This window comes from Narcine bancroftii, chromosome 7 (assembly GCF_036971445.1).
Source record: "Narcine bancroftii isolate sNarBan1 chromosome 7, sNarBan1.hap1, whole genome shotgun sequence".
NCBI lineage: Eukaryota > Metazoa > Chordata > Chondrichthyes > Torpediniformes > Narcinidae > Narcine > Narcine bancroftii.
In genome coordinates this window covers 80,851,334-80,864,761 of record NC_091475.1, presented here as the reverse complement: position 1 = coordinate 80,864,761, position 13,428 = coordinate 80,851,334, and the positions used below count along the sequence as shown (strand labels likewise).

Sequence of the window (13,428 nt, the reverse complement as noted above, 5' to 3'; positions counted from 1 at the left end):
CATGGCTTCCCCTCAACTGCCATCAACTCAGCCCTTACCTGCATCTCCTCCATTTCATGCTCATCTGCTCTAGCTCCCCTCTGCCCCCAGACACAACCAACACAGGATTCTCCTTGTCCTCACCTACCACCCCACCAGACACCACATCCAACACCTGATCCTCCGTAATTTCTAGCACTACCAAACATATCTTCCCCTCTCCACCTTCCATAGGGACTGCTCCTTCCATGACTCCCTCATGCTCTCATTTTCCCCCCCCCCACTCCTAGCACCTTCCCCTGTGGCCACAGAAAGTGCAACCCTGTGCCCACACCTCCTCCCTCACCACAGTTCAGTTCAGGGCCCCAAACAGACCTTTCAAGTAAAGCAATATTTCACTTGTGTATCCGCAGGAGTGATCTGCATCTGATGCTCCCTTTTTGTCCTTCTCTACATCGGAGAGACTGGGAGATTGCTTCACTGAACACCTTCGCCCTGTCCACATCTGTGACCACCTCCCAGTGGCCAACCATTTCAATTCTACATCCCACTTACATTTATATGCCTATCCGTGGTCTCATGTACTATCCCATCAAGACCACCCATAAATTGGAGGAACTTGATTTTCCGTCTGGGAAACATCAACTTCTCCAGTTTCTGCTAACCCGCTCTTCATTCTCCCTCCCTTCCCTTCTCCTTGTCTTCTTTCCCTCAGCTCTCCACCCCTTTCCCTCTCTATTCTCCGAGCCAACCCCCTGCTTGCTGCTGTGCCCTCCCTCCCTTCTCCATCTTTTACCTCCTGCCTTTAGGACTGTGCTCCTCCCTCCCCTCTCCCCCGTACTCTTTTGTTCGGACACCTGCCGACATTTTTGATGAAGGGCTCAAGCCTGAAACTTTGGTTACGTCTATTTACCTTTGCTATATAAAGGACACTCATCTGTTGAGTTTCTCCAGCATTGTCTTTTTGCTTCAACCATGGTGTTGTCTGCAAACATGTGTGTTTACTTGTTTTAACTTGAGAACTCTGTATGAACTGAATCTGGCAGTGCAATTATGATTCAGCAGCAGTAGTAGTGGTCTGCGCACTGAACATGACAGGCAGCATCTGTGGAAAGAGAAGCATTGTTAAATGATCAGGTCCAGAAGCCTAATCAGAGAAGAATAATCTTGTTCTGGAGTGTTCATCCAGCTCCGCAGGCTGACACAGGAAACAGTCGTCGAACACATCAATCAAGCAACCTGCTTGCGGGTTGAGACGCCTGCTCCCATAGACTGCAGAAATAGCGGTCAAATTGGCCTATCTCCGCCGGCAGATCACAGGTTGTCCAATCCGACCCTGAGCATCCAGGACAATCGATCAGCAGCCAGCCCCGCACAAGCCACGGTCGTCTGCCAATAAAAGGCAGAGCTGCAACCCAATAAAGTCAGTGTTGTTTACATTCCCTTCGTGTGAGAGTCTTCTTTCTTCAACATTGAGCTATAACCGTAGTGACCCTGCTACAGGGGTGACCTCGATTGGTCCAAACAGCGCTTTGGACCTGACAATGGAGGAATAATCTACAATCAATGCTGTAGCATTGAAGCTGCTGAGCTTCTGGATGTTGCAACCACGGGTGTGGTTCCAGAAGGCCGAGGCGCAATTTGCCATTCGCCGGATCTCCGCTGACGACTCGCACTACTATTACATGGAGCTTCGAGGAGCAAACAGCTCCAACATTCAGACATTCAGCACCCATACAATTCCCCTCCGCTTTGGGGACAGATAATTCACTTGGAAGTTTATGGTGCTGGCTGAACATCAACCGTTACTGGGTACTGATTTCCTGAGAGCCAACTCGCTACTGTTGGACATTAAACTGGTACATGCCTGGACATTTCAGACACTCTCGCTCAATGGCACTGAACCTCCTAACCCCCATCTGCACTCAGTGAGTACTGCCGACAAAGAATTTGCTCAAGTATTAGTGGAATTCCTCTCCATCACTACGCCTCATTTCAGCTCAGCAGAACCTAAACACAGGGTGAGACACCAAATTATTATGGAAGACCCTTTCCTCCATGCCAGGGCGCAGCATCTACCCCCGCCCCCACTCCAAGAAACTCAACCTGGTGGGAGAGTTTCTAAAGATGGGGGAACTTGGCATTGTGCGGCCCTCCAATAGCCCATGGGCCTCCCCATCCATATGTTACCCAAGGCAGCAGGAGGTTGGAGGCCGTGTAGAGACTACCACCATCTAAACAAGGCCACCACACCTGACAGATATCCTGTGCCCAATATCCATGACTTCACCGCTAACCTGCAAGGGGCACAGATATTCTCTAAGGTGGACCTCTTCAGAGGTTATCAGCAAATCCCAGTCCACCCTGATGACATTCCTAAAACTTCCATCATAACCCGTTTTGGAGAGTTCGAATTCCTTTGCATGCCATTCAGGCTGAAAAATGCGACTCAGACTTTCCAGAGGTTGATCGCGCAGTGGGTCGGGACCTGCACTTCGCCTTCGTCTATGTCAATGGCATAGTAGCCAGCCACACCCACACCGAGCATGCCGCTCCACGTAAGCCTATTGTTCTCCAGGCTAAGTGAGTTCTTTTTTAACCATCAATCTGGCCAAATGCCAGTTTGGTCAAGAGACAATTGATTTCCTGGGCCATCGTATTGACCATCATGGGGCTGGGTTGTTGGCCACTAAAGTGGACGCTATTTGTTCCTTCCCCAGTCCAACGACCATGAAGGGACTGGAAGAGTTCGCAAGTATGGTTAATTTTTATCATCGCTTCATACCTGCAGTGGCCCGCATCATGAGCCCCTTACTTCCACTCATGGTAGGGCCCAGGAAAGACATTCAATGGACACAGGAGGCAACCAAGGCTTTCCAAGCAACTAAAGACGCCCTGGCCAAAGCCACCCACCTTGTGCACCCGAGTACAAATGCTCCGACCACCCTCACGGTAGGTGCCTCCAGGACAGTGGTCGGGGTGTACTTGAGCAACTGGTTAATGGACAGTGGCTGCTGGCCTTTTTCAATAAACATCTCAGGCCACCAGAGCTCAAGTCCAGTGCCTTTGATAAAGAGCTGTTAGCGCCATACCTGGCAATTCAGCATTTCTGTTACTTCCTAGAGGGCAGGAAGTTCAAAATTTACACAGACCACAAACCACTTATCTTTGCTTTCAGCAAGGTGTCAGACCCGTGGTCCGCCAGGCAACAGCGGCACCTGTCCTACATATCTGAATTTTCGACAGACATTGAACATATTGCTGGCAAGTTCAATGTGGTAGTCGATGCCCTATCCCATCTGGCTATCCAGCAGTGCATGACCCCACCCCAGATATCGACTATGCGGCCCTGGCAGATGCGCAGCAAGCAGACCCTGACATACCAGAATACCGGACAGCACTTATCGGTCTGCAACTGGAAGACATCCTGATCGTCCCAAATAACCGCACACTGCTCTGCGACACCTTGACTGGTAAACTGCACCCCATCATTCCGGTCGCATGGAGGAGGCAAGTTTTCAATTTGGTCCACAATTAGCTCACCCCACTATCAAGACTACAGTTAGAATGGTGGCCAACAGGTATGTCTGGCACAGCTTCCGTAAAGAGGTCTCTCAGTGGTCCAAAAAATGTACTCAATGTCAGGTATCCAAGGTCCAGACCCACATTAAAGCCCCTCTGCAGCACATTTCGGGGTTCCCGGACACTTAACATCTGACAGAAGGGCCCAATTCACATCCAGCCTGTGGACCAATTTTGCGCATGTTCTTGGGACCCATCTCCACCACACCACAGCATACCACCCGCAGGCCAACTGGTTGGTGGAGAGGTTCCACAGGCACCTAAAGACAGCCTGACTCACCGGACCGAACTGGGCCGACGAACTCCCTTGGGTCCTGCTTGGCATCCGTACTGCCCCAAAGGGGGATCTCGAGGCATCCTCTGCCGAGTTGGTCTATGGTGCACCCCTGTCGTCCTGGGTGAATTCGTAGCAGCTTCTGAGGACTTGGGGGAGCTAGCAGTGGCCACATTGTCTTGACTGCGTGAGTGCTGGGCTCACTTGCCCTAGTTAAGCCAGCACCTTTGTCCCAAAGAACTTTGCAGACTGTCACTGCGTATTTGTCTGTCGCAGGGCTCACCAGCTACTCCTTCAGTGGCCTTATGAAGGGCCATACCACATTGTCAGGCTCCATGGCTCCACCTGCGTGTTGGACATTGGTGGCAGGGAAGAAACCTTCATGCTCGACTGGCTGAAACTGGCCCATTTGGACATTAGCCAACCAGTCACTCACCTGACCCCACGGCACAGGGGTCAGCCACCAAAAGACACTGTCCCGATCGCCGGTTCTGGGGGTGGGTGGGTCATGTAGTGACCTGTGACCCACTCCATGGGCCGACACAGGAAACAGCTGTCGAACACGACACCAAAGGAACCAGCACACGGGATGAGACACCTGCTCCCATAGGCCGCAGTCATAACGGTCGAATCAACCAATCACTGCCAGTGGATCACGGAATGTCCAATCCAGGCTTGCTCATCCAGGACAACCAATCGGCAGCCAGGCCCACTCAAGCCACGTCCAGGTGGTGACGCGGTCGGCTGCCTATAAAATGGAGAGCTGCAGCCCAATAAATTCTGTGTCGACTACACTCCCTTCGTGTGAGAGTCTTCATTCTTCATGCTCAAGCTATAACCCCATTATTATCTCGCGCTAAAACCATAGTGACCCTGCTACACCATAAAGTTAATATTTCAGAGAGATCATGAAATTGCGGGTAGTTACCTCTCGTGGCCAAGGAGAAGAACGCATGTGAAAGTTAAACCAGCACTGTACAAATGTGAGATGGGACACAACGTGAACATTGCATGAAGTTCTAATCAAATATCAAAGGTATGATTTATGATATTGAGTTTATAGTCAATGGAAAAGAGAAGTTATTGTTTATTTTCAATGTACAGATGCACCAAAATTCTGCTTGGTGTAGCCAAACAGGTACTTGCCAAAACTGCAAAACAACTACATACTAAATATTGAGTTGAATGAAAAAAACAACAAATACACAAAAATAGATAGATAATAAATATTCAGTTAGGGCAGGAAAATAAGTGACAGTGATTGTGTGGCACAACGTCCTTTTGTGGTGTTTGATTAGTGTTCCAAGGGGAGGTTCAAGAGTCTAATAGCTGTTGGAAAAAGACCTTCTGTCTGAAGGTAGCAGTGAGCAGTGATTGTGATGAAAGGGGGCGTGGCAAGATGGCATAGAGTCTAGACGTGTAATCTCGACCTCTCTGGCTAGACTTTTAAATATCTGTTTTTTAACCCTTTGTTTTCAAGTTTAAACTTTTTAAATTTTAGTTTAAAGTATTAAGGAATTATTATGGCCACTAATGGTAAAAAGACTAAACCTCAAGTTCAGAAGAAGTTACATTTTCGAAGTGCTGAAGATTTGGGGCCTAGACAACTTGATACAGCCCCAGGCTCAATCTCTTCATTGTCTAAACCCCAAAGATTGCCTGTGGGGGCTGAAAAAAAAATCTATTGCTCACCAAATGAAGGATGGCGCTGGAATTACCCGTTTTCTGGAAGAAGGTGCGTGTTCCCAAGAAGTGGACCCCGATTTGGAAAGCCTTTCGATTTCAACGGAGGGAGCACACAGGAAGACGACTCCATTGTTGGAAATGCATCAGGTAGCATTTCAATCTGAAGAAATCGTTTTTCTTTGTGAAATGATGAAAAAACAACGAGATGCGGGGGGAGACCAGCAGCGACCCCCTGAGGAAGTCGGGGTGCCGTCGCTGGGTGTCCAGACCCGCTGTAAAACTTTTAAAATGTCTTTTGTTGAGTTGCAGCAGGAGCTGCAGTTACCTTGTTCTGCCACTATGTCAGAGAGAGCAGAGCTGAGCTTTACTGAATTGAATGCTATTGTTCAAACTGTTATAAAACCTGGAATGGATTTGTTGACATCTCAAATGAATGAAATGGTTCAAATGAATGCTGGTATGAGTTCAGAATTAAATATGGTTAAGGCACGTGTGGATGCAAAGAATTTTAAAAATTTCAGACTGCTTTTTTGGACTGTAAACAACAAGTGTCTTCAAACACAAAAAAAATGTTGAAGGTGGAAAAATCAGTCATAGAACTAGGAGAACGTGAGAAGGAGCTAGAAAAAAATATAGATTACTTGGAGAATCAAAGCAGAAGGAATAATGTGAAAATTGTTGGTTTGCCAGAAGGTATAGAAGGTCAAGATCCTCTTCGTTTCTTTAAAGACTGGATTCCGGAAATATTAGGGCAAGAATTTTTCTCTGGGGGATTGGTACTGGAAAGGGCCCATAGAGCTTTAAGAAGAACACCCTCAGCTGGTCAACCACCGAGACCGGTAACAATTCGATGTTTGAATTATTTGGACAGAGAAGCAATACTTCGACTTGCAGTACAAAATGCAAGACAATGACAAATCCCATTATTAATTCAAAATAGCAGAGTCTTTTTTTATCCTGATTTGAGTCAAGAGGTCATTCAATGTCGACGTTGATTCAATCCAGTTAAAGAAGTTTTGTGGCGTAAAGGTTATAAGTCTACTTTTCGTGATCCTGCAGTGTTGAAGGTGTTTTATGGAGACTATCAATTTCGGTTTTTTGAAACTGATCATGAAGCAATGATTTTTGCTGATTCATTGCCAGATATAAGAGGACAAAGACGTAGTCCACCATTATCTCCTAAAGAAAAATCTGGTTGCTTTGGAAACGGAAGAAATGGCAGAAATGGGAAAAACGGGAATGGAAAGAGTCTACCTCCTTCTGAAATGGAATCTTTGAGATTGGAATCTTCTGGATGTAAAAAAGAATTTTCTTATTTTTTTTTTCTTTTGTTATTATGATATTTTCATGTTATTGACTGTTTGGTTGGTGAGGGAGAGATTTGCACTAAGTTCTTTACTAGTTATCAGTCACTGGTGGGTGACCCACACCCAATTTTTGTTTAGGGGATTACTACCTTTTGGTAGTTTTTTTTTGGGGGAGGGGTTTTCTTTTTTTCTTTATTTTTTTAATTTTCTTTTTAAGTTTTTGATTTGTGATTTTTTTTCTATTGGAGGGCCTATATAAATTGATTTGAGTTTTTATATAAAGATATTATTGGTATTTAGTAATAATAGTAGATATGTCAAAGTTGAGGTTTGCTACTTTTAATGTTCGAGGATTAAATAGTCCAATTAAGCATAAGCGAGTCTTGGTGTATATTAAGAAAATGAAAATTGATATTGCCTTTTTACAAGAAACACATTTGAATATGAAGAAAAGCGTGAAATTAAAAAGGGACTGGGTTGGGCATGTATATTCTTCTTCATTTAATTCTAGAGCTAAAGGTGTAGCAATTTTGATACATAAAAATTTATCATTTGAATTACAATCAATGGAGGAAAAGGCAGGATGTATTCTTAAATTGAATTGTAAGATTTTTAGTGAATTTTGGACTTTACTTAATATTTATGCCCCAAATGCAGATGATGAAATATTTATTTCAGATGCATTTTTATGTTTGGGTCAGGCTAATGATAATATTTTAGTTGGTGGTGATTTTAATTGTGTTTTGGAACCTTTATTAGATAAACCTCCGAAGAAAGTTAAAAAATCCAAGATGGCAATTCAGGTTCAAGCGTTGATGAAAGATCTTAATTTAGTAAATATTTGGAGACGTCTTAATCTGACAGAGAAAGATTTTTCCTTTTATTCATCTAGACATGAATCATTTTCAACGATTGACTTCTTTTTAGTATCGACACATTTACAAGGGAAAATACAACAAGCAGAATATAAAAGTAGGGTGATTTCAGATCATTCTCTGTTATATTTTACATATGAAACTTCTGAGAAAACTCAAATAGCTTATCGTTGGAGATTTAGTACAATGTTAAAAAATATGGAATTTATTGATTTTTTGAAAAAACCAATTAATTTTTTTTTAAAGAAAATTCTAATTCTGTTCAAAGTAAGTTTGTATTATGGGATGCTATGAAAGCCTATTTGAGAGGACATATAATTAGTTATACTTCTAAAATTAAAAAAAAATCGATTAAATCAGAGTCTTGAATTAGAGAAACAAATTGATGAGTTAGAAAAGGAATTTCAGAAAGATGTTACAGAAGATCAGAAAATAGAATTATCTAGGCTGAAATTGAAATATAGTACTTTGCAATCTTATTCATTTGAATGTGTGATTAATAGGACTAAACAACGGTATTACGAATGGGGAGAGAAAGCACATGAGGTATTGGCGTGGCAATTAAAGAAAGAACAGATATCGAGGACTATTAATGCTGTTAGACAGAATTCTCGTATTACTTATAAACCTCGTGAGATTAATGATGAATTTTATTTATTTTATAAAAAGTTATAATACATCTGAAGGAAAACAAGAAACTGGATCGATTGATCTTTTTTTATCACAGTTGAATTTACCGATATTAGAGGATGGAGATATACAGGAGTTAGAAAAACCATTTACTGTTTCGGAAATTAAAATAGCTATGCTGGAAATGCTGAACGGTAAATCGCCTGGTGATGATGGATTTTCGGTTGAATTTTATAAAATTTTGAATGATGATTTATCTACAGTGTTTGGGGATGTATTACGTCAAGTTGGAGAACATTATGAATTACCTGAGTCTTGTTCTAGTGCTTTAATTACAGTAATTCCTAAAAAAGATAGAGATCCTTTGAAAGTATCTTCATATAGACCAATTTCGTTGTTAAATGTAGATTATAAAATAATAGCTAAAATATTAGTGAATAGATTGGCTAAATTTTTACCAAATTTGATTCACATTGATCAAACAGGTTTTATAAAGAATAGATATGCTTCAGATAACATTTTGCGTGTGATTAGTTTGATTAATAGATTTTGACAATCTTTAGATCACCTGATGGTGATATCCTTAGATGCAGAAAAAGCATTTGATAGAGTTGATTGGAATTTTTTGTTTAAAGTTTTGGAGAAATTTAAGTTTGGTCCTTCTTTTATTGGTTGGATTACGGCTCTATATAGTAAACTGGTAGCTAGAGTATTGATGAATGGTTTGATTTCGGAATCTTTTAAGTTAACTTGATCAACTCGTCAAGGTTGCCCTTTATCACCAGCTTTGTTTGCGTTAGTGATTGAACCTTTAGCACAGTTGATAAGACAAAATACACAGATATAAGGTATGAAAGTTTTAGGTGAGGAGTATAAAATTAATTTATTTGCTGATAATGTATTGGTGTATTTAATAAACCCAACTCAGTCACTTTTGCATTTGAAGGAATGTTTAATACAATATGGATGTCTTTCTGGATATAAAGTTAATTGGGAAAAAAGTGAAATATTACTGGTAAGTGAAGGAGATTATTCATTTTATAAGAATATTATTAATTTGAAGTGGACTGATCGAATTAAGTATCTGGGTATAATTTTGAGTGTTAATTATCAATCTTTATGTAAATTAAATTATGCCCCATTAATGAAAAAAATTAAAACTGATTTGATTAAATGGAAAGATTTACCTATTAATTTAATGGGAAGGATAAATACAATTAAGATGAATGTCTTTCTGCGTATACAATATTTGTTTCAGTCTATTGCGTATTTACTTGATAATTTTTTTTTTCGAGATTTGAATAAAATGGTTAGGGATTTTTTATGGAGGGGTAAATTTTCGAGAGTAGCTTTGAATAAATTAACTTGGAAATATGAGTTCGGGGGACTATGTTTACCACATTTTCAGAATTATTATGAAGCAGCCCAACTTAAATTTATTAGTTCATTGATGGATTTGATACGGTCTCCTAGTTGGGCAAAAATTGAGATGGCAAGTATTTCTGAATTTGAAATACATCAATTTATATTTAGGTGGAATATAAATTTATTACAACAATATAATCTGCCTATACTAAAACATTTAATGACGTTATGGATAAAGAAAAATAAAATGATAGGCTCTCGGGGTAAATTATTGGCTTTGACTCCATTGTATAATAATCAACTTATTTCTTTTTCAATACATAATCAAAGTTTATTGCATTGGAGATTTAAAGGTGTGAAAAATTTGGGAGATTGTTTTAAAGAGGGTAAGTTTTTATCTTTTAATCAGGTGAGGGAAGATTTTAGCATTGATAAGAATTCTTTATTTCTTTATTATCAAATTTGATCTTTGGTAAAATGTATGTTTGGTATAGATATGATTTTACCTAAAATGACTAAATTTGAGACGTTTCTTATGAAGGTACCAGAGAAGGGTTATATTTCATCTTTGTATCAAATATTACAGGATGGTATGGATAAAAAGGGTTGGGATAGATCTAAAAGTAAATGGGAAGCGGATACTGGTTTTATTTTTTATGAAGAGGATTGGTTAGATATTTGTTATGATAGTGTAACTAGATTGATAAATGCACGTTATGCAATGATTAATTACAATTTTTACATCAATTATATTTGACACCTGAAAAATTAAAAAAATATGGTTTTAATGAATCAGATTTGTGTTTTAGATGTCGTGATACGGTTGGAACTTTTTTTCATGCTGTTTGGTTATGTACACATATACAATCTTTTTGGAAGAAAATTCACTAATTTTTAGAATACCTGTATAAGATTAAAATAGTTTTAGATCCAACAGTATTTTTATTGGGTAGTTTGGAACCTCTGAAAGGTTTGGGATTAGATAAGTTCCAGCTTGCTTTTGTATATTTAGCTTTATCCATAACAAAAAAATGTATTGCTAGTACGTGGAAAGATACAAATATGATTGATATTAATAGATGGCATAATGAGATGAAATATTGTTTAATATGGAAAAATTACATATGTTTCGCATGATCATTATAATGTTTTAATTAATAAGTAGCTGTTATACTCGGAATATTTACATTTCAATTTATATTGACTGGATTTCAATATGTATATTTAACTTTTTCTTTAATATTCTTTCTTTTTTCTTTTTTTTATGGCTCTCCTTAGGAGAGTTGGCTGAAGGGGGGGGGGGTCTTTTTCTTTTCTTTTTTTTCTAACTGCTGCATATGTCATATTATTTGTTTTTTGAACGAATAAATAAAGTTTAAAAAAAAATAAGTGATTGTGACCAGGATTATGGGGATCCTTTGTGATGCCGGCTGCCTTGAATGGGAGGTGAGAACCTGTGATGGATGTGGCTATGTTTGTTGCCTTCTGGAACCTTTTTGTGTTTCTGGGCAGTTGAATGCCCAAACCAGGCTGCAGTGTAAACTGTCCAGATACCTGTATTGATTTTGCCAAGGCTAAAATTTTGTAGTTAGTAGGAGTCTATCCAATCTGGGATAGCTTTCTTCACATGGATGAAACGAAGAAAAAATTTAATTGAAATGTGTAAAGTTGAGAGGCCTAAATTGTCTTGACAGGACAGAAGTATTTTTAGCAACAAAGTGGTTAATGACCAGGGCAGAGATTTGGATCACAAAGTGGGAGGATTGGCAATGGAAGCTTTGCTCACCTGTCAATTTTAAAACTGTGTATGATGGATGAGTAATAAGCAAGGGTATAAGGGGTGTGGGAAAGGGATGTTGGTTCACAGATGATCAGAATGACAAAACAGCTTATTTTTGTGTTCCACAGCTTTGCTTGCAAGTGTGAGAGGTGATAAATAATATCAGATGTGATCAGTTAGAAAGAGGACATCGTAGGGTTAAATGTGATGAGGTGTTGAGGAGGGAGCTGTGACTGGGGGCCTGTGTCTTCTCTGGGGAGGAGATAATTGAAACATAATCCCGGGAGTAATGTCGAGTACTGGTTGCTATCACCTCTCTCCATGTTTGTAGTCTGGTCCTTCTGAGGCTTTCTCCAAGCTTCACCTCCCTGTCCTCTTCACTTATGCTTTTTCAAATTTTCTGGAAGCTAAGGAGTTTATTCAGCCCATCGGGCCGGTTCCAGTTCTCACTGATCTTTTCAATACATTTTCACTTTTTTCTATCTCATGCCCATCCACTCCTCTAATGTTCCTGCTATTTAGCTACACCAAGAGCAATCTACAATAATCAATTCATTTCCCAGCCCATCATTGAGAAAACCATAGGAAGACTGTAAACTCCACACAAGACCAGGTAGCTATAACTGTTCCATCACTGTACCATCTTTCGCATCTAACTGCGGCAAAACGCCATTGACGTGTGGGGGCTATGTTCTCGTTTTACTTGGAAGAAACCCTCTTCCTTTGGGTTCTATCTGCCTGAATTTCCAGCATTTTTTTAAAGGCACTAATGATCTTCATATTTTTTGAACTGTGTCAACTTTTGCCGCTCTACATTACAGCTGCTTTGCCTTCTGCCCTGGTTTAATGTGAGTGGGCTATGTGTTTTTCTACCCTCGCTCACTTTATTCCCAGGACAAAACGTATATGAACGAATGTGCAGATCTGTGGAATCAGTGGGTCCCTAAATCTCTTTGACTCACCATTTCTTTTCCCATTTTACAATGCTTCTTAAAATCCACCTCATACTTAGTCACCTGTTGTCAAACTTAAGGGCATCATTTGGGATATGATTCACTCAATTTTATTGTTTTAAAATTTAAACTTTAATTATTAAATATTGTGCGATATTTTTAGAATTATATTTTGGAGCTCAAGGATGATTTTGTATTGCTGCAATTGTACAGCTCCTTGTGAACTCACACCTGGAGAACTGTTTTGGTTCCCATATCTCAGAAAGGCTATATCTTAGGAATATTAAATTATTTCTTTGAATTAAATTCTTTATTGTCATTTGTACCAAAAATACAGTGAAAAGCTTTGTTTTGAGAATCATCCTGGCAAGCCAACTCGTACAGCAGGTCATCCAATAATGACAAACTAATAGTAAATAAGACAACAGTGTAGAGAGTTTAACAGGGAAGTCTGCAAACGCTTTGATTGTAGTTCAATACAAAAAAGTGCTAGAGAAACTCAGCAGGTCATACAGCATTCAGAGGAAGTTCAGTACAACTCCGATTATCTAGAATAGTTGGGACCGGGCCTATGTCAGATAAATGTTTTTTTTCCAGAGAACTGGTCATTTTTTTAAAAAAACAACCCAGTAGCAACAGCAAATCACTTGTATCAATGTTTAAACAACAGACAACAAGGGAAGGGTTTTTTTTAAGCATTAAAATAATTAATTCTCATCAAAAAAATTTCTGGCCGCTGCCAATCATCGAGATGAAACTAACGCAGCCACTGATCACCAAGACCACCCAACCACCACTGCCGATCCCTGACGTGAACCCACCGCTGCCAGTGATCCCTGGGGAGGCTTCCCGGGCTGGTGGAACACTCACTGGCGAGTTGGCGGGTTCCTGTCTCCCCGATCACTGGAACTCCCGACTCTGAGATATCCGCTAGGCCTACAGCACACGCACACCGGGGAAGTAGGCCGAGGATAGGATTTGGCGTTGGCGTACGGTG

At 40.4% G+C, this 13,428-nt stretch overlaps 1 protein-coding gene across 4 annotated transcripts in view; it reads left to right on the top strand.

The window, feature by feature from the left end:
* Nucleotides 1-13,428, top strand: part of pcca (propionyl-CoA carboxylase subunit alpha) — a 632,301-nt gene that overhangs the window by 481,567 nt on the left and 137,306 nt on the right. For 2 of the 4 annotated variants that reach the window (XM_069890496.1, XM_069890499.1), the window contains one exon: nt 9,280-9,348. The exons of the other annotated variants lie outside the window; for them this stretch is intronic. In XM_069890496.1, coding sequence (XP_069746597.1) covers nt 9,280-9,348 — 69 coding nt within the window. The remainder of the gene's footprint in view (nt 1-9,279; nt 9,349-13,428) is intronic. 4 annotated transcript variants of the gene reach the window in all.